This window comes from Panthera uncia (genome assembly GCF_023721935.1).
Source record: "Panthera uncia isolate 11264 chromosome A1 unlocalized genomic scaffold, Puncia_PCG_1.0 HiC_scaffold_17, whole genome shotgun sequence".
NCBI classification, from domain to species: Eukaryota; Metazoa; Chordata; class Mammalia; order Carnivora; family Felidae; genus Panthera; species Panthera uncia.
In genome coordinates this window covers 3,927,005-3,949,634 of record NW_026057577.1, presented here as the reverse complement: position 1 = coordinate 3,949,634, position 22,630 = coordinate 3,927,005, and the positions used below count along the sequence as shown (strand labels likewise).

At 34.8% G+C, this 22,630-nt stretch overlaps 1 protein-coding gene across 1 annotated transcript; it reads left to right on the top strand.

The window, feature by feature from the left end:
• Positions 1–795: 795 nt before the first annotated feature.
• Positions 796–1,718, top strand: LOC125934801 (olfactory receptor 2G3-like). The gene is given in 2 exon segments (XM_049648396.1): positions 796–1,423; positions 1,426–1,718. Coding segments are annotated over 2 exon segments (921 nt in total).
• Positions 1,719–22,630: the final 20,912 nt, after the last annotated feature.

Below are 22,630 nucleotides of genomic sequence, written 5' to 3'. Positions count from 1 at the left end.
AATTTGATTTAAGGGAAGTTAATAAGATTGTTTTTCAGTATTTTACCAGACAAATATATGTTTCTTTGGTGTGAATCGACTGAATGAATTATCTGCACATAGATCCAAAACTGCCAATCTATTCACTCTGTAATGGAGGAAGTGCTAACTTGAAAACAATATTTGGATTTGACATGAATAAAGAATTCTGTCCTTTTCCATTACATGAATGTTATTATATAGATAAAAAGTATAATAGAACACTCTATAATTTGATTGAATTTTTCAGAAAGTATAAACCAAAGTTTAAAAAATATTAAGAAAGTAAAATAGGAATGGTGTATACAAACATAATCTATTTTAAAGTGGCCAAATGTATTTTTATTTTCCTGCCTATTCTAAGACCCTTTTTAAAGAATTTCTTTGGCAATAGGAACTGGCATATGGAAACTTCTGATAAAGCTCCAAGTAAGCTGCAACATATCTGAGGTCCTTAGCTAGGTTCAGAATGAAAATCTCTGTTTTCAATTTTCAAACTAGGGGAGATATGTGCATATTTGAAGACAAAGTAAAGAAATGGAGAAGACAAGTTTCCAGATAATGTAGATATATAAAATGAGCAAATGAAAAAAAATTCTAAGGAAGGCAGGAAGAAGATATTAATGTAAGCATAAGAGAGGGTTAAGAGTTTAAATTTTCAGTGATCATTTATGGTTCAGAGAGGGATGTGCTCTCTTTGCGTCTTTTAGGTTGGAACCTAGGAAAGATGATGAGAGTATAATAGATTTCTATTCTGTCTAAATGCAATGAAAAGTAATGGTTATTCCTAATGTCAGCTCCTTTGATGGATTTTTCCTGTTGGGCTTCTCTGAGCAACCTCTGTTAAAGATGACCCTTTTTGTTATCATCCTGTTTTTCTACTTGTTGACTCTGCTTGGCAATATCGCCATCATTATATTGGCTCATCTGGATCCCCGGCTCCACACCCCAATGTATTTTTTCTTCACTCACTTGTCTTTAATGGACTTCTGCTACACCACCAGCACAGTTCCCCAGCTGCTGTTTAACCTGCAGTGTCCAGAAAAGACAATAACCTATGGAGGCTGTGTTGGTCAGCTGTATGTGTCCTTGGCAATGGGTTCCACAGAATGCATTCTCCTTGCAGTCATGGCTGTTGACCGCTATGTGGCAGTATGCTGGCCTTTGCACTACACCGTTCTCATGCATCCACGCCTCAGTTGGCAAATGGTGGCCATAACCTGGCTGACCAGCTTGGTTAGCTCACTGGTGCAGACTGTGCTCATCACACAGGTTCCTCTTTGTGGAAGGAATGTTATAGACCATATCTTCTGTGAAGTACCAGTTCTCCTCAAACTTGCTTGTGTGGATACCACATTTAATCAGATGGAACTCTTCCTGGTTAGTGCATTTTTACTGCTGGTGCCTCTCTCATTCTTATTTCCTACATCTGCATTGTTCAGGCTATGTGGAAGATCCAGTCGCATGAAGGCCGCCAAAAGGCCCTTGGGACTTGCTCTTCACATCTGGTGGTGGTGTTTCTCTTCTATGGCACTGCTATGGCCACTTATCTGCAGCCCACTGCAGCCACCTCCCAGGACCGGGACAAGTTAATGGCCTTGCTCTATGGAATTGTCACTCCAACTCTAAATCCTTTCATCTACACATTACATAATAAAGACATGAAAGGGGCACTGAGGAAGATGATAGGGAAAGATTAAAGAAAAAGGAATTTGAAGAGATGATGGAAACTGGAGAATTGCTTAATGGAAGCAAACCATGATATGCTTTTAATTCTGAAGAAATGGTAAAGTTTATTTTATTTCTGAGTAGCCAAACTCCTGTGTCCGTATGTATTTTATCATGTTATTATATTTTTATAGCTTACTTACAAGGATTAGGTAAACGAGAAGTTTAGCTACTGATCATCTGTCTTCACTCTACCAATGACTAGCTACATGACAATGGTTAACTCATGTAGTTTCTCTTACTGTCATTATTATTTTCAGTGGGTATGAAAATACCCATCCTATAGAGTTGAGAGGCTATTGTGAAAATGGAGTTAGATAAAGTAATGTTTTATAGCCTGAAAATGTGAAAAAAGAATTTCTGAATATAATTTGGGGATTACTTTTAGTTTCAGATTGTTTAGAATGTACAAAATCCAAGTTCATAGGTATCTTACAGGGCATTTGGCCTCATTTATCTAGTATACAAATCCCTGTCAAGTACTTTTGAATAGTGGTCATTCAAAATTGTTTCAATATTCCCACAAAATGTGTTTTATCCCAAGGTAATACTCCACATTTTGAAATATATACTCATTATATTGTTAGATTAAGCTAGAAATTTGCCTTTCTACTAATTCAACCTTATTGATTTGGGATTTGGCCTATAGAGCCAGAAAAAAATATCCTTTGACAATATAATCTTCCCTTCACCTAAATATTTTCAACATGTGGAATAGACCACAAGTTTTCCTCAATTTACAGTGGGATTATACCATAATAAATCCACCATAAATTTAAAATATTTTAAGTAAAAAATATACTTTATACGTCTAATTTATCAGACATCATAGCTTAGCCTAACCTACCTTAAGCAAACTCAGAATACTTATAATAGCATACAGTTGGGAAAAATCATCTAGAACAAAGCCCATTTTATAATAAACTATTAATTATCTCATGCAGTTTATTGAATAATACACTGAATGTTAAAAACAGAATGGTTGCATGGGTACAGAATGGTTGTAAGTGTATCAGTTATTTACCTTTGTGATCACATGGCTGACTGGGAGCTGCACCTTGGCTTGTTCTTGCTGCCCAGCATCATGAGAGTATTGCACCACATATTGCTATCCTGACAAAAGATCAAAACTTAAAAGTATGATTTCTACTGAATGCATATCATTTTTGCACCATTGTAATGTCAAACAATTGTAAATCAAATCATTGTAAGTCAAAGACTGCCTTTGTGTGGTGTACAGCTTCTTTGAATGAATGCATAATTATTTCAACTATTTCTTTGGTACCATGATGCCAGCTCTCTTCACAATAGTGGTATTTATTTTTTAAATAAAAAAATTTAATTAAAGATTTTTAAAAATCTGCTTCAACAAATCAACTTTGTTGATCAAGTTGATTTATATGGATATAGTAAGGTGGGCTGAATTTGTCTTTCACATTCCATAAGTATATTTTGCTAAAAGCCAACCTGAGTTAAAAATTGGGAGGTTACCTTCTAGTTAATTCCTATAGGGATTCCTCTCACTCTTTGTAAAAAGGAAAATGGCTATAATATCACTGAAGGCAATAGGCTGCCACATCTACTAAGACATAAGTAGTGGGAATTATGAATTACATCCTTACTCCACAGGTGTAGTACTTTCAGGACTATTTATAGCTCAGAAGCCTACACATCTTACTGAAGTCCTTTTCTCACTTTTCCACCAAGTATTTTTTCTCACTATAGGAATCATTATATTATGTCCCTGTAAAATACAATAAAACAAGAAAAAATATGTTTCTGCTTGACTGCCTCAACCAGAAACAAAAGAGACATTGTGAATCCTCTCCTCTCTCACTTTCTATATCAAATTAGTCATTATATCCATGGATATGTCTCCTTAATGCGCCTCAAATTAGTTTGCCATCATTTCTATTCTAACTTAAAAGAGAATGTCATTTGCTTACAATAGGCTGCATAAATACTTGTTGGATAATTGAATCAATCAAATAAATAATGATTAGGTTAGGTTCAGTAAATTGGTTAGGTAACAATCCCATATTAAGCATAAATAAATATTTATATAACAGTGCTACATTAAGCAGATTCCTTATATACCAGCAATAACAAGTAAAGTGTAAAATTCAGTTAAATATTTCATAATTTTGAATTGTTCATTAACTGTGTTTTCTCCTAGCTTATATTGACCTGGGCCATTCAAAGAGTCTTTAGTAGAATCAGTAATGGCAGGAAGTCTTTTTTTTTCTTTTCTTTTTTTTTTTGTAGTCTTAAAAGGAACGTTTTCCAGTTTTTTTCACTAAATATATTATTAAAATTGGTTTTGGTATATAATTCTTAATAGATACAAGGATATCCATTTCATTTCTGATTTTCTGAGATTTAAAAAAAATCACAAATTCCTGGTGAATTGTACCAAATGTTTTTTTTCTGCATTTACTTTAAAAATTATATGAAAAATTTTAATTAAGGTTATTATTCTAATGAATAGTATTATTATATTTACAGAAATTGACTTATCTTTGCAAAACTGGTATAAAGTCTTAATAATTTTAAAATGTTTACTTGGATTTCATAATTGTTTCATTTATGTATTTTCAGTCAATGTTAATAAGTGCTTATAATTCTTTTGAACTAGTGCTTTTCTAAAATTACAATTCTTTTTTTTCCCCGTGGATAGAGCTAGAATGTGTTATGCTAAGCGAAATAAGTCAGTCAGAAAAAGACAATTACCATATAATTTCACTCATATGTGGAATTTAAGAAACAAAACAGATGAATATATGGGAAGGGGGGGATAGGAGAGAGGGAAACAAACAAGGGACTCTTAATGATAGAGAACAAACTGAGGGTTTATGGAGGGAAGAGGTGAGGGATGAGCTAGATGGGTGATGGGTACTAAGGAGGGCACTTGTAATGAACCCTGAGTGTTGTATGTAAGTGATAAATCACTGAATTCTACTCCTGAAATCATATTGCACTGTCTGTTAACAATTAAAGTTTAAATAAAAAAAAATAAGATTAAAGTTCATGTTTATCAAACAAAACAAAATAGAAATACAATTCTGATGATCAATGAAGAATACCATAGAACAGTACTTCTGAACTGAACAGAACTTCTGAAGATAATTAAAAAGTAGAAAATAGCAAGAGAGAGAGAGATAGTGAATGCAATGGGGGTTTACAGGCAATGCAAAAATGACAGTACTGAGAGGGACTTATTCCCAGAGGAAGTTGCATTTAATATGAAATCTATAGGGGCACCTTGCTGGCTCAGTCGGTTAAGCATCTGACTTCAGCTCAGGTCATGATCACGCAGTCCATGAGTTCGAGCCCTGCATCAGGCTCTGTGCTGACAGCTCAGATCCTGGAGCCTGCTTCAGATTATGTGTATCCCTCTTTCTATCTGCCCCTCCCCCACTCATGCTCTGTCTCTCTCACTCTCCAAATGAATAAATGTTAAAAAATTAAAAATATATAAAGCCTATATAAGAGAGTGGAATGAGTTTTGGTGCAAGGAACAGGAAACCTGTGCAATAATTGTTTAAATATAGTTAGGCTATGTTTTTTAGGCAAAAAGTAGTCTGGCAGCTTGGTGGTTCAATGATACCATTAGAAACCATTTAAGTATGGAGTGAGGAGGGACTTTACATGTAAGAGAAATCATCCTAGGTGGTTTAGATAAAGTGAGTCTAATGAAGACGCTTAACCGACTGAGCCAGCCAGGTGCCCCTATAGATTTCAGATACCTACCATTTTGAATGGGAATATAGAAATACAGAAGGGATAGTGAAGCATCCAGAAGTTAGCCTCATGGGGGAGCATGTTCCTCACTGCCTCTAAGACAAATGGAAGGAGAAAGTGTCATCCATGTAGAGGAAGACTGACAGTTGTAGATGGAGATGCTTTTCACATGCTGTAAGGAAGTAGCTACTCTCAGAGATGTAATTAAACAGGGACAAAGTAGGGAGAAATTATCCTGATGACTTTCATTCCAATTTTTTTCCATGTCTTTCTGGTGTCTTGAATTGCCTAGACTCAGGAACTCCAATTAGAATTCAGCAAGCAAATAATCTGAGCTACAGTCCATAAGGATCAGCTTTCCCTGGCAGAGAGCAGAGATCAGAGAAGGGTAGGTAATTGATATGAGGCCAAATGGAAAAAATTTTCCACAGTTGGCTGCACGATTTGACATTCCCACCAACAATGCATGAAGATTCCTTTTTCTCCACATTCTCATAAATACTTGTTATTTCCTGTCTTTTTTATTCTAGCAATTCTGACAGTTGTAAAGTGATATCTAATGGTGGTTTCATTTGCATTTCCCAGATAGGAAGTGATGGTGAACATCGTTTCATGTGTCTGTATGTCTTTGGAGAAATGTTTGTTCATATTTCTGTTCATTTTTAAATTTGATTATTTGCTTTTTTGGGTGTTGAGTTATATAAGCTCTTTATATGTTTTGGATACTCACCCTTTCCTATATGTCGTATGCAGATGCAGATATCTTCTCCCAATCCATATCTTGCTTTTTAATTTTGTTATTTTCTTCACTCTGCAGAAGCTTATTATTTTGATGAAGTACTAATAGTTCATTTTTGCTTTTGTTTCCCTTGCCTCAGGAGACATATCTAGAGAGAAGTCGCTATCAACAGTATCAAAGAAGTTACTTCCTCTATTCTCTTCAAGGTTTTCATGGTTTCAGGTCTCACATTTAGGTCTTTCACACACTTTGAATTTAAAAATTTTTAATGTTTATTTATTTATTTTTGAGAGAGAAGGAGAGCACAAGTGGGGGAGGGGCAGAGAGAGAGAGGGTAATACAGAATGTGAAACAGGCTTTAGAGCCTGATGCGGGGCTTGAACCCACGAGCTGTGCGATCATGACCTGAGCTGAAGTCAGATGCTCAACTGACTGAGCCATCTAGGTGCCCTCATCCATTTTGAATTCATTTTTGTGTATGGTGAAAGAAAGTGGTCCAGTTGCCTTCTTTTGCATGTTGCTGTCTAGTTTTCCCAGCACCATTTGTTGAAGAGAGTGTCTTTTTCCCATTGGATATTAAATTGCCCATATAAGTGTGGGTCTATTTCTGGGTTTTCTATTCTGTTCTATTGATCTATGTGTCTATTTTTGTGCCAGTACCATACCGTTTGGATTACACAGCTATAGAATATACCTTCAAGTCTGGAATTGTCATGTCACTAGCTTTTCTATTGGTTATTGAGGGTCTTTTGTGGCTCCATGCAAATTTGAGAATTGTTTATTCTAGTTCTGTGAAAAATTCTGGTGGTATTTTGATAGGGATTGCATTAAATGTGTAGACTGTTTTGGGTATTATAGACATTTTATGAATATTTGTTCTTCCAATCTGTAAGCATAGAAATCTTTCCATTTCTTTATGTCATCTTCAGTTTCTTTCTTCAGCATTTCATACTTTTCCGAGTACAGGTGTTTCACCTCTTTGGTTATGTTTATTCTTAGGTATCTTGTTATTTTGCATGTCATTCTAAATGGGACTGTTTTCTTAATTTCTCTTTCTGCTGCTTCATTATTGATGTATAGAAATGCAATAGATTTCTGTACATTGATTTTGAATCCTGCAACTGTACTGAATTTGTTTATCTGTTCTAGTAGTTTTATTTTTGGTGGAGTCTTTCAGGTTTTCTATATAGAGTATGTCATATGAAAATAGTGAAAGTTCTTCTTTACCAGTTTAGATGGCATTTATTTATTTATTTATTTATTTATTTGATTACTGCAGTTAAGACTTCCACTACTATGTTAAATAAAAGTAGTGTGAGTGTACATCCTTTTCTTGTTCTTTTTGTTGTTGTTGTTGTTGTTGTTGTTGTTTTCTGTATCATTTATTTCTGCTCTAGTCTTTATTATTTCCCTTTTTATGCTGGTTTGAGGTTTTGTTTGTTATTTTTCTAGCTGCTATAGGTGCAAGGGTAGATTATTATTTTTTTAAGTTTATTTATTTATCCTAAGAGAGAGAGGGAGAGAAGGAGGAGTAACAGAGAGAGAGAGAGATAGGGAGAGAAAGAGAGAGAGAGAGAGAGAGGGAGAGAGAGAGAACACCAAATAGGCTCCACACTGTCAGCATGGAGTCTGATGCAGGGATCAAACTCACAAACTCATGAGATCATGACCTGAGCTGAAACCAAGAGTCAGATGCTTAACGAATTGAGCCACCCAGGCATTCCAAGGGTAGGTTATTTATTTGTGATTTTTCTTTCTTCTTGAGGTAGACCTGTAGTGCTATATGCTTCCCTCTTAGAACAGCTTTTGCTGCATTCCAAAGGTTTGGTACCATTTTATTTTCATTTCTTTCCATGTACTTTTAATTTTTTTTCCTTTATATCCTGATCAACTCATTAATTGTTCAGTAGCATGCTATTTAACCTTCATTTATTTGTTGTCCTTCCAGATTTTTTCTTGTGGTTATTTTCTAGCTTGATAGCATTGTGATCATAAAAGATGCATGGTATGACTTCAATCTTCTGGTATTTGTTGAGGGGGGGATTTTGGGGTAATATGTGATCTATTCTGGAGAATGTTCTGTGTACACTTGAAAAAAATGTGTATTCTGCTGCTTTGGGATGGAATTTTCTGAATATATCTGTTAAGTCCTCTAGTCCAGTTTGTCATTCAAACCCATTGTTTCCTTGTTAACTTTATGTATAGATGATCTATCCATTGATGTAAGTGGGGTGTTAAAGTCCCTTACTGCTATTGCTTTATTACTGATTCATTCCTTTAAGTTTGTTATTAACTGTCTTATGTATTTGGGTGTTTCTATGTTAGTTCTATGTTGTAGTATTTACAATAATCTTCTTGTTGGATTACCTTTTTTTTTTAATTTTATACTCCCCTTCTTTGTATCTTGTTACAGTCTTTGTTTTAAAGTCTAATTTTGTCCAATATAAGTATTGCTACTCTGACTTACTTTTTACATGTATTTTTATGATAAGTGTTTCCCCATTCCCTCATTTCCAATCTTCATGTGTGTTTAGGTCTAAAATGAGTCTCTTGTGGGCAGCATGCAGATGGGTCTTGCTTTCTTTTTAAAATTCATTTTATCACCTTATGTCTTTTGTTTGGAGTGTTTAGTCCTTTTACATTCAAAGTAATTATTGATAGATATGTAATTATTGTCATTTTATTATTTGTTTTGTGTTTTTTTTCTGAAGATTTTCCCAGATCCTTTCTTGTTTTTCTCTCTTTCATATTTTGCTGATTGTCTTTGGTGATATATTTTGACTTGTTTCTCTTTATTCTTTGCATATTCTTTGGTGTTTTTCAATATATGGTTATCATTAGGTTTGCATATAAACTCTTCTGCCTATATCAGTCTACGTTAAATTGATGGTAATTTAAGTGGAACCCATTCTTTACTCTTCCTATTCCCACGTTTTATGTATTACTATATTTTATATCCTTGTATTTTTATTTTTATTTATTTTATATCATTTTATTTTGTCAGTTTTTCACTTATTTTTTACAGAAGTATTTAAAATTTTTTTCAACATTTGTTTATTATTGAGAGACAGAGAGAGACAGAGCATGAGCAGAGGGGGGGCTGAGAGATGGGAAGACACAGAATCCAAAGCAGGCTCCAGGCTCTGAGCTGTCAGCACAGAGCCCGATGTGGGGCTCAAACTCACAAAACCTGAGATCATGACCTGAGCCAAAGTCAGATGCTTAACCGACAGAACCACCCAGGTACCCCACAGAAGTATTTATTTTGACTGTTTTTTTTTTGTTTCCTAACTTTATACTGTCACTTTTGTCCTCTCTTTTCCACTCAGAAGAGAGTGGAAATATTTCCTTTAATATTTCTTGCAAGGCTGGTTTAGTGGTCATGAACTTCTTTAGTTTTTCTTTGTCTGAGAAACTCTTTATCTCTCCTATTCTGAATAATAGGCTTGCTGGACAGAGTTTTCTTGGCTGCAAATTTTTTCCCATTCAGCACTTTGAATACATCATGTCATTCCCTTCTGACTTACAAATCTTGTGTTGAGAAATCTCCAGCTAGCCTTAATGGTTTTCTCTTATAAGCTCTTATTTTCTTTTGTCTTGCTTCTTTTAAATTTTGATTTATTTCTATATTTTGGCAATTTAATACATCTTGGTATAGGTATGCTTTTGTTGATTTTGATGGGAGTTCTCTGTGCCCCTTGGATCTGGATATATGTTTCGTTCCTCAGATTATGGAAGTTTTCACATATTATTTACTCAAATAAATTTTCTGCCTCCTTTTCTCGCTCATCTTCTGGGACTCCTATAATATGAATGTTATTACATTTGGTGGAGTCACTGAATTCCCTAAGTTTTGAATAGTTCTTTTCTCTCTCTTTTTTTCAGCTTGATTACTATCCAGTACTCTATCTTCTAGGCCACTAAATTTTTCAACCTAGTGTTCATTCCATCAAGCATGTCTTTCATTTTGTTTTGTGAGCCCTCTATCTCTGTGTTAAGTATCTCACTCATGTCTTCTACTCTTCTCAAGTCCATTGAGTATCCTGATGATCATTGTTTTAAATTCTCTGTCAAGCTTGTTACTTATATCTGTTTTGCTTAGATCTCTGACCAGGGCCTTGTCCTGTTCTTTAATTTAGGATAATTTTCTCTCTCTACTCATTTTGTCTATCTCTCTGTATCTGTTTGTGTTAATAAAGTCAGCTATGTCTTCTGCTCTTGAAAATAGTGATTTTATGAAGAAGGGGTCCTGGAATGCCTTCCATTACCATGTGTCCTGTCACCAGAAACTGAAACTTCAGGAGGTATCCTACGTGTGTTCCTTATGCCCTACAGTTGTGTCTGAGTCACTTTTCCTTTCAGCGCAGTCATCTGCACTTACTTTTCGCCTGTTTCAGGTTCTGTTTTCTCTTTGTGATATTAGTGGGACCCAGGCATGCCAACTCTTAGGGTGTGCCTAAAGGTGTGCCTGCTGGGGAACTTTGGAGCAAGTCATCAGTGTTAGCAAAGCTTGCATTGGGCCACTAGTCCTCTACTGGATCTCCTGCTGTGCTGCAGTGGCTGGAGGCTGAACACTAGGTTACCTGGTGCATGAGTCTGGGAGTGGCATGTGTTGATGTCTGTGAACCTGGAAGCTGGGTTATGTGCATGGATTTAACAAAATTTGTCCTCAGCCCAGTGCCCAAAGTATCTGGCTTGGAGTGGTTGAGTCCCTAGGATAAGTTGTGGGTGTGACACAGTGCTAGAAGAATAGGTAGCAAATGCTTAAGATATTCTCTCTCTCCCTGTCCCTCTGCCCCTCACCTGCTTGCTGTCTCTCAAAAACAGAACACTAAATCCAAGAAGAGGATATAATAATTGTAAATATCTATGTACCCAACAATGGCACACTAAATACATTTAAAAAATACTCACAGGCATAAAAGGAAAATTTGACAGTAATATAGTAAAGTAAGGGGCTTCAGTACCCCACTTATAGTAATGGATATATCACCTTGGCAGAATATCAATAAACTGCCTTTGAATGACACATTAGACCAGATGGACATGACAGATATATACAGAATATTCCATGCAAAAACAATAAAATACACATTCTTTTTTAGAGCATATTGAATATTCTCATAGATCACATGTTAGGCCACAAAACAAGTCTCAGTAAACTCAAGAAGACTGAAATCATTTCGCATATCTTTTCCAATCACAACACTATAAAACTAATCAATCAAAAGAAAAAAAATGGAAAAGAAACTCCAAATATGTGAAGAGGAAACATCATGCAAATAAACAACAAATGAGTGAATAAAGAAACCAAAGAGAAAATTTAAAAAAATACATGCAAAAAATGACCATGAGAAGACAAGGGTCCTAAAGTTTTGGGACTCAACAAAAGCAGTCCTATGAGGGAAATTTATAAAAACGCAGGCTTACCTCAATAAACAAGAAAAATATTATACCTTACACCTAAAAGACTAAAAAAAGAACAAACAAAGCCAAGGTTTGTAGAAGGATGTAATAAAGATGAAAGAAGAAATAAATGAAATAGAGACTAAAAAAACAATAGAAGGGGCACCTGGGTGGCTCAGTAGGCTAAGTGTTCTACTTTGGCTCAGATCATGATCTCACAGTTCATGGGTTTGAGTCCTGTGCCAGGCTCTGTGCTGACAGCTCAGAGCCTGGATCCTGCTTTGAATTCTGTGTCTTCCTCTCTCTGTGTCCCTACCCCACTCATGCGCTGTCTCTCTGTCTCTCTTTCTAAAAAAATAATAATTTTGGGGCGCCTGGGTGGCTCAGTCGGTTGAGCGTCCGACTTCGGCTCAGGTCACGATCTCGCGGTCCGTGAGTTCGAGCCCCGCGTCGGGCTCTGGGCTGATGGCTCAGAGCCTGGAGCCTGTTTCTGATTCTGTGTCTCCCTCTCTCTCTGCCCCTCCCCCGTTCATGCTCTGTCTCTCTCTGTCTCAAAAATAAATAAACGTTAAAAAAAAAAATAAATAAATAATAATTTTTTTAATGGAAAAGATCACTGAAATCAAGAGCTTTTTCTTTGAAAAGATAAACAAAGTTGATAAACCTTTAGCCAGAGTAATGAAGGAAAAACAAAACAAAACAAAACAAAACATAGAGGACTCAATAAGTAAAATCAGAAACAAAAGAAAAGAAGTAACAATTGACACCAATGAAATACAGATTACAAGACTAGTATGGAAAATTATATGCAAAAAAATTAGACAACTCAGGAGAATAAGTTTCCAGAAATGTATAATTTTCCAAAACTTAATCAAAGAGAATTAGAAATTCTGAACAGACCAATTATAGTAATGAATTGAATCAGTAATAGTAATAATAATAATAATACCCAACAAAAAAGTCTAGGACCAGATGCTTTCACTGGTGAATTTTGTCAAACATTTAGAGAACAGTTAATATGTATTCTCTTTAAACTATAAAAAAAATCTAGAAGAGTTATAAAAACTTCCAAGTATATTTTACAAGTCCAGTAATTAGCCTCATATCAAAACCACAGAGACACTAGAGAAAAAGAAAGCTATAGGCCAATATCCCTGTATATACAGGCCATATTGGTCCCAGTATGGGCATAGATGCAAAAATACTGAGCAAAATATTAGTAAATAGAATTCAACCATACATTAAAATGATTATTCACCATGATCAATAACTAGGTTCCAAGGGTGGCTCAATATTTGCAGACAAATCAACATGATACACTACATTGAAAAAATAAGGGAAAAAGTAATACAATCACTTCAATTGATGAAGGGAAAGCATGTGGAAAAATTCAACATACTTTTATAATAAAAACTCCCAAGAAAGTGGGTTTAGAGAGAACATCCCTCAACATAATAAAGGCCATATATGAAAAATCCACAGCTAACATCATTCTCAAAGGTAAAAACTGAGTTTTTCTTTAAGATCAGGAACAAGACAAGGATATCCACTCTCACCAACTTATTCAACAAAGTACTAGAAGTCCTTTCTGCAGCAATCAGACAAGAAAAAAAATAAATAAAAGACATCCAAACCATAAGAAGAATTTAAACTTTCAGTATTGGTAGATGACATGATACTATACATATCAAATTCTAAAGAATCCCACCAAAAATGATTAGAATAAACAAATGAATTCAGTAAAGTCTCAGGATACAAAAGCAATACACAGAAATTGACTGTGTTTCTATGCACTAATAATGAAGTAGCAAAAAAGAGAAATTGAGAGAACAATTCCATCCACTATTGCACCAAAAGTAACAAAATATCTAGGAATAAACTTAACAAGGAGATGAAAGATTTGTACTATGAAAACCTTAAGACATTGATAAAAGAAATTGAAGATAACAGAAGTGAATGAAAAGACATAACATACTCATGGATTGGATGAATTAATATTGTCAAAATGTCCACACTACCAAATTGCCAGATTCAATGCAACACTTCTCAAAATGCCAATAGCATTTTTTACAGAACTAAAAAAAAATACTAAAATTTGTAAATAACTAAAAAGTTCCCAAATAACCAGAACAATCTTAATAAAGAACATAGCTGGAGGTATCACAATCATGGGTTTTCAGATATACTACGAAACTGTGGTAATCAAAATAGTATCATAGTGCAAAGAAATATACGCATGGATCAAAGGAACAGAATAGAGAGTCCAGAAATAATCCCACACTTATATATTCAATTAATATATGACAAATGAAAAAGGATATACAGTGGATTAGGACTTTCTCTTCAATAAATGGTGCTAGAAAAACTGGGTAGTTACACATAAAAGAATGAAACTGGATCAATTTTTACACCACACACAAAAATAAGTGCAAAATGGATTAAAGACAAATGGGAGCCCTGACACTATAAAAAAATCCAATAGGAAAGCATAGTAATATCCTTGACATCAGCCATGGAAACATTTTTTGAGTTGTGTCTCTTCAGGTAAGAGGAATAAAATCAAAAATTAACAATTGGAACAACGCCAAAATAAAAAATTTTTTGTACAGTAAAGAAAGTAATCAACATAATGACAAGGCAGCTTACTAAATAGGAAAATATATTTGTAAATGATATATCTGATAAGGGGTTAATATCCAAAATATATAAAGAGCTTATACAACTCAACACACACACATAAATAATCCAATTAAAAACTGGACAGAGTACCTAAATAGCCATTTTTCTAATACAGATATGCAGATGGTCAAGAGACACATGAAATGATGCTCAACATTACTAATCATTATGGAAATACGAATCAAACCACAATGAGATATCCCCTTACACTAGTCAGACTGGCTAGAGCAAGAAGACGATAAGAAGTGTTGATAAGGATATGGAGAAAAAAGTAGCCCCTATGCATTGTTGATTGGAATGTTAATTGGTATAGTCATTGTGGAAAACAATATAGAGGTTTCTCAAAGAATTAAAAGATCATTGTTGTGTATGTTGTAAGAAAGTGACCTGATTTCTTTCTTTTGCATGTAGTTGACCACTGGGTAATGTATGAAATTGTTGTTTGTTGTTTTGCTTTGTTTGGAATTGTTGAATGACTATATTGTGTACCTGAAACTAATAAAACATTGTATGCAAACTAAAAAAAAAAAAGCAAACACCAAGAAAAAAATTAGTGACCAGTTTTCTTCTTTTTGTTAAGGTCATTTATTTATTTTTAGAGAGAGATTCAGAGAGAAAGAGATGAGAGAGAGAGAGAGAGTGTGTCCCAAGCAGACTCCACACTGTCATCACAGAGCTGATACAGGCTCAAACTCACAAACCATGAGATCATGACCTGAGCTGAAATCAAGAGTCAGATGGTTACCTGACTGAGGCACTCAGGTGCCCCTACTTTTAACTTTTTGAAGAATGTTCATACTGTTTTCCAGAGTGCCTGCACAAATTTGCATTCCCACCAACAGTTCAAGAGGATTCCCCTTTTCCACAACATCATCAAAACTTGTTGTTTCTTGTGTTGTTGATTTTAGCCAATCTGACAGGTGTTAGATAATATCTCATTGTAGTTTGATTTGTATTTTCCTGATGATGAGTGATATTGACCATCTTTTCATGTGTCTCGTTTGATGTTTTCTTTGGAAAAATGTCCATTCAGCTCTTCTGCCCATTTTATTAATTGCATTATAAATTTGGGGGATTTTGAGTTCTATAAATTCTTTTTTTAATTTTGGATACTAACCTTTTATGAAATATGTCATTTGCAAATATTTTCTCCCATTCTATAGGTTGCCTTTTCATTTTCTTGATTATTTCCTTCATTGTGCAGAAGATTTTTATTTATTTTTTATTTTTTTAAGTTTATTTATTTATTTTGAGAAAGAGAGAACACAAGTGGGGCAGAGACAGAGAGACAAAGAATCCCAGGCAGGCTCTTGGTGTCAGCTCAGAGCATATATCATATTTGTTATATATATATATTAGTATATATGTATATATTAGTATACATATAGTATATTAGTATATATGTATATATATATATTAGTATATATGTATATATTATATATATATCTGCTATAATCTTTATGATTTTCTGCCTTCTGCTGGCTTTAAGCATTGTTTTCTGTTATTTCTAGCTCTTTTAGGTGTAATGTTAGATTATTTCTTTGAGGTTTTTCTTGCTTCTTAAGGTAGGCTTGTATTACAATGTACTTCCTCTTAGGACGCTATTACTATGTCCCCAAAGTATTGGACTATTTTGTTTTCATTTTCATTTATTTCCATGTATGTTTTTAATTTATTCATTGATTTCCTAAAAAAGAATGTGTATTCTGCTGCTTTAGGATGAAATGTTCTGACTATATCTGTGAAGTCCATCTGGTCCAGTGAGTAATTCAAAGTCACCGTTTCCTTGTTGGTTTTCTGTTAAGATGATCTGTTCACTGATGTAAGTGAGGTGGTAAAGTCCCCTACTATTATTGTGTTATTATCAATGAGTTTATTTATGTTTGTCTTTAATTGATTTAATATTTAGGTTTATCAAATCTGGAGCATAAATATTTACAATTGTTAGATCTTCTTTTTGGGCAGACCCCTTAATTATGATATAGTGCCCTTCATCATCTCTTGTTACACTTTGTTTTAAAATCTAGTTTGTCTCATATAAGTATGGCTACTCCAGCTTTCTTTTGACGTACATTAGCAAAGTAGATTGTTCTACATCCCTTCGCTTTCAATCTTCAGGTATCTTAAGGTGTAAAGTGAGTCTCTTGTAGGCAGTATATAGATGCATCTTTTTTTTTTTTTATCCATGCTGATACCCTATGTCTTTTGATTAGAGAATTTAGTCTGTTTACATTCAGAGTGATTATTTTTTTTAATTGTTCATTGATTTATTTTGAGACAGAGTGGGGCGAGAGGAGTGGGGAAGAGAGAGAGAGAGAGAAACAGACAGACTCTCAAGCAGGCTCCATGCTGCCAGCACAGAACCTGATGTGGGGCTTGAACTCACAAACTGAGATTATTACCTGAGCTGAAACCAAGAGTTGTACACTTAACCAACTGAGCCACCCAGGTGCTCCCACAGTGATTAATAATATATATGAATAATATATTGTGCATCTCAGGGGATCCCCACACCTTGCTAGCTGCTGTACGCTCCCAGACTTCCTCTCATTTCCAGGAGCACTGCCACCCACCCAGGTAAACAAGTAATCAATAGCTTTGAATGACACACCTGATGAGATGGACTTAACAGATATTCAGAGCATTTCACCTTAAAGCATCAGAATACACATTCTTCTTGAGTACACATGGAACATTCTCCACAATAGATTACATACTGCATCACAAAGGAGATTTCATTCTTTTTGATGGCTGAGTAATACCCCATTGTGCTTATATATATATATATATATATCACATCTTTATCAATTCATCAGCCCATGGACATTCAGGCTCTCTCCATAGTTTAGCTATTGTTTATAATGCTGCTAATAGACATCAGGGAACATGTACTATTTCAAATCTATTTCTGTATACTATAGGTATATATGTAGTAGTGGAATTGCCAGATTGTAAGGTAGTTCTATCTTTAACTTTTTGAGGAACCTCCATACTGTTCTCAAGAAAGGCTACATCAGTTTGCATTCCTACCAAAAGTGAAAGGAGTTCCTCTTTTTCCACATACTCACCAAAACCTGTTTCTTATATTGTTAATTTTAGCCAATCTGACAGGTATGCAGTGGTATCTCAATGAGGTTTTCATTTGTATTTCTCTGATGATGAGTGATGTTGAGCATCTTTTATGTATCTGTTAGCCATCTGGATGTCTTCTTTGGAAAAGTGTCTATTTATGTCTTCTTCCCATCTCTTAACTGGGTTATTTGTTTTTTGGTTGTTGAGTTTGATAAGTTCTTTATGGATTTTGGATACTAACCCTTTATCTGATATGTCATTTGCAAGTATCTTATCCCATTCCGTTGGTTGCCTTTTAGTTTTGTTGATTGTTTCCTTCTTTGGGCAGAATATTTTCTCTTGATGAGGTCCCAATATTTCATTTTTGCTTTCATTTCCCTTGCTTCCAGAGATATGTCTAGTAAAAAGTTGCTGCAGCCAAACTCAAAGAGATTGCTGCCTAATTTCTCTTGTAGGATTTTGATGGTTTTCTGTCTTACATTTAGTTCTTTCATCTATTTTAAATGTATTTTTGTGTATGGTGTAAGAAAGCAGTCCATTTTTATTCTTCTACATGTCACTGTCCAGTTTTCCCAACACCATTTGCTGAGAAGACTGTTTTTTCTTTTTTTTTCATTGGATACTCTCTCCTGCTTTGTCAAAGATTAGTTGGCCATACATTTGTGGGTCCATTTCTGGGTTGTCTATTCTGTTCCATTGATCTATATGTCTGTTTTTTTTTTTGTGCCAGTATCATACTGTCTTCATGATTACAGCTTTGTAATTCAACTTGAAATCTGGAATTGTGATGGCTCCAGCTTTGGTTTTCTTTTTCAAAAATTATTTTGGCTATTCAGGTACTTTTCTGGTTCCATACAAATTTTATTAGTGTTTGTTCTAGCTCTGTGAAGAATGCTGGTGTTATTTTGATAAGGATTGTTTGAATGTGTATATTTCTTTGGGTAGTATCAACATTGTAACAATATTTGTTCTTCCACTCCTTGAGCATGGAATGTTTTTCCATTTCTTTGTGTCTTCCTTGATTTCCTTCATTAGCTTTCCATAGTTTTCAGCGTACTTTGGTTACATTTATTCCTAGGTATATTCTTATTTCTAGTGCAATTGTAAACAGAATTGATTCCTTGATTTCTATATCTGCTGCTTCAGTATTAGTGTATAGAAATACAACTGACTTCTGTACCAGTGTATATCCAGTAACTTTACTGGATTTACAATTTTATTTCCAGTAACTTTACTGAATTCACATATCAGTTCTAGCAGTTTTTTGGTGAAGTCTTTGAGGGTTGCCATGTAGACTATTATGTAATCTATGAAGACTGAAAGTTTGACTTCTTAGCCAATTTTTATGCCTTTTATTTCTTTTGTTCTCTGATTGCTCAGTCTAGGACTTCCAACAGTATGTTGAACAACAGTGGTGACAGTGGACATACCTGTCATATTCCTGATATTAGGGGGAAAGCTCTAACTTTTTCCTCATTGAGAATGATATTTTCTCTAGGTCTTTCTTATATGGCCTTTATGATATTGAGGAATCTTCTTTCTATCCCTACTTGCTTAAGGGTTTTTATCAAGAAAGATGCTGTATTTTGTGAAATGCTTTTTCTGCATCTATTGAGAGAATCTTATGGTTGTTATCCTTTTTTGTATTAATGTGGTGTATCACACTTGATTTGCAAATATTAAAATATCCCTGCAGCCCAGGAGGAAATACCACTTGATCATGGTGAATAATTCTTTTAATGTACTGCAGAATTCAATTTTCATAAAATCTTGTTCAGATATTTGCATCCAGACTCATCAGAGATATTGGCCTGTAATTCTCCTTTTGAGTGGGATCATTGTCTTGTTTTGGAATCAAGGTAATTTTGGCTTCATAGAATGAGTTTGGAAGCTTTCTTTCCATTTCTATTTGTTGGAACAGTTTGAGAACAATAGGTACTAACTTTTCTTAAATTTTTGGGAGAATTCCCCTGGAAAACCATCTGGCCCAGCACTGTAATTTTTGGAGGAGATTTTGATAACTGATTTAATTTCCCTACTGGTAATGGGCTTGTCCAAATTTTCTATGTCTTCCTGTTTCAGATTAGGTAGTGTGAAAGTTTCTAGGAATGTACCCAGTTCTTCCAGATTGCCCAGTTTTTTGGCATATATTTTTCATATTATTTTCTTTTAATTGTTTGTATTTCTATTGTGTCTGTTGTGATCTCTCTTATTTTATTTGTGATTTTATATCTTTGGGTCCTCTTTTACTTTTTGAGAAGTTTGGCTAGAGTGTTATCAATTTTGTTTATTCTTTCAAAAAGTCATCATTTATTTTCATTGATCTGTTCTATTACTGTTGTTGCTGATGTTGTTGTTGTTGCTCTTGTTGTTGTTGGTTATATATTGTCTCTTCATGGTCTAACCTGTATTATTTAGCTTCTTCTGCTGGCTCTAGGCTGTATTTGATGATCCTTTCCTGTTAGACTATGTATTTGGGATCTTTCTTGCTCCTTGAGCTAAGCCTGAATTGCCATATATTTTCCTCTTAGGACTGCCTTTTCTGCCTCCCAAAGTGTTTGGACTATCATGTTTTCATTTTCATTTGTTTCCATGTATTATTTTATTTCTTCTTTAATTTCCTGGTTGACATACTCATTCTTTAGTTGAATATTATTTAATCACCACATATGTGAAGCTTTTCCAATTTTTTCTTGTGGTTGATTTCAAGTTTCATAGTGTTGTGGTCTGAAAATATCCATGGTGTGATCTCTGTATTTTTGAACTAGTTGAGGGTTGATTTTTTTTACCAAGTATGTGATATATTCTAGAGAATATCCCATATGCACTCTAGAAGAATGTGTATTCTGCTGCTTTAGCATGAAATGTTCTGAATATATCTGCTAAGTCCATCTGGTCGAGTGTGTCATTCAAAGCTATTGTTTCCTTGTTGATTTCCTGCTTAGATGATCTGTCCATTGCTATAAGTGGGGTGTTAAAGTCTCCTACTATTATGGTATTATTGTCAATTAGTTTCTGTATGTTTGTGATTAGTTGATTTATATATCTGAGTGTTCTAAGTTGGGGGCATAAATATTTACAATTAACAGATCTTTCTGGACAACCACCTTAATTATGATATATTGCCCTTCTTCATCGTTTGTTACAGTCTTTGTTTTAAAATCTAGTTTGTCTGATATAAGTATGGCTATGCCAGTTTTCTTTTGACTTATTTTTTGTGTGATAGATATTTCTCCATCCCCTCATTTTCAATCTGCAGGTGTCTTTAGGTCTAAAATGAGTCTCTTGTAGGCAGTATAGAGATGGATCTTGTTTTTTCTATCCATTCTCATACCCTATGTCTCTAATTGGAACATTTAGTCCATTTAAATTAAGAGTGATTATTGAAAGATATTAATTTAGTGCCATTGTGTTACCCATAGAGATGATGTTTCTGGTGTTCTCTCTTCCTTTGTATTCTTTGTTACTTTGGTCTTCTTTTTGTTCTTCACTCAAAGAGTCTCTCTTAAAATTTGTTGCAGGGCTAGTTTAGTGGACATAAACTCCTTTAGATTTTGTTTGGGGAATTCTTTATCTCTCATTCTATTCTGAATGACAGCATTACTGGATAAATAATTTTTGACTGCATATATATTTTTTTTCCCATTCAGCCCACTGAATATCTCCTGTCACTCTCTTCTGGTCTGACAAGTTTCAGTGGACAGGTCTGCTACTACCTTTATGCATCTATCCTTGTAGGTTAAAAACCTTTTGCCCTTAGCTGCATTGAGAATTCTCTCTTTATATTTGTATTTTACAAGTTTTATTCTGATATGTTGTGGTGTTGACCTGTTTTTATTGATTTTGAGGTGAGTTTCTGTGCCTTTTTCACGTGAATTCCCATTTCCTTCCCTAGATTAGGGAAGTTCTCAGCTATAATTTGTAGAAATCAACCTGCTCCTTTTTCTCGCTCCTCTTCTTCTGGGACTCCTATGATGTTATTTTGTTTCTTAGTTCTGTAAGTCTAACATTTTGATATAAGTTTTCTTTCCTCTTTCTTTTCAGCTTCATTATTTTTCATGATTTTTATCTTCTATATCATCTATTCTCTCCTCTGCTTCTTCAGTCATGCTGTGACTATATCCAGTCAGTTTTGCATCTCACTTATAGCATTTTTTATTTCAACCTGACTAGTTTTTACATCTTTTATCTCTGCAGCAGGGGTTTCTCTGTGTTGTCTATCTTTTTTTCAAGCCCAGCTAGTAGTCTTATGACTATTGTTCTAAATATTTTTTTTGATATATTGCTTATATCTGTTTTGAGTAAGTCTCTGAGCTGTGATTTTCTTGGCCTTTCTTTTTGGAATTCCTCCATCTGGAAATGCGGGGCGGGGGGGGAGAAAAAAGAAAAAGAAGAAAAAGAAAAGAAAAGGAAAATGTTTGAATATTTGAAAAAAAAAAAGAACACAATGAAACACAATAAAATGAAATGATGGAATTAAAATAGAATTTGAAAATTTTACAAGAAAGTAAAAAATATAGTAGAAAAAAATTAAAGATAAATATTTTAATAAAAATTGAAAATAAAAATAAATTCTTTCTCTTTCTGCATATGAGAAAAAGAAAGGAAAAAAAAAGAAAATTGAATAGATGGACCAGTGAACAGACTGACATACAATTGAAATTATACAATTTTTCCCTAGAAGTCAAATTATGAAGTAATTTATAGTCCATAAACTAAGCAGGCAGAGAGACTTGTGATATTCCTGAAGAGTGAGGTTGGCCCAGTTGGGTGGGGCTTAGTAACGGCTCTGTTCTCCATTAGATGGCACTGCTTGGATTACTGGGGTGGATTGCTGTTACATTTGTAGGTTTGGATGTGCATGTGCGGGAGGAGTGAAAATGGCGTCACCCAGTCTCTAGTATCAGAACTCTGTTGTCCCGTCAGCAATCGTGCATGCGTCCTTTGTCTCCAGCTTCTGTCCACTCTCCACTTTTACACTGTCCTTGACTAAGCCATCAGGTTGCCAGATGGCACCTCCCTCCTGAGTTTTATCTCAGATGGAGCTGTGTTTCACAACCCCTCACTTCTCAGAGACTGTGGCTTTGTCCTGTTCAGACCTTCTGCGGGAGGGTCTCACCAGCAATGGCTGGGTGCTGGCCACACCCAGGAAAGTCTGCTGGACCGTGCTGCTGCCAATGCCCAGAGACTGTGGCTGGATGCCAGCCCTCTCCAGAAAATGTTCACACGATTGTGTAGCAACATCGT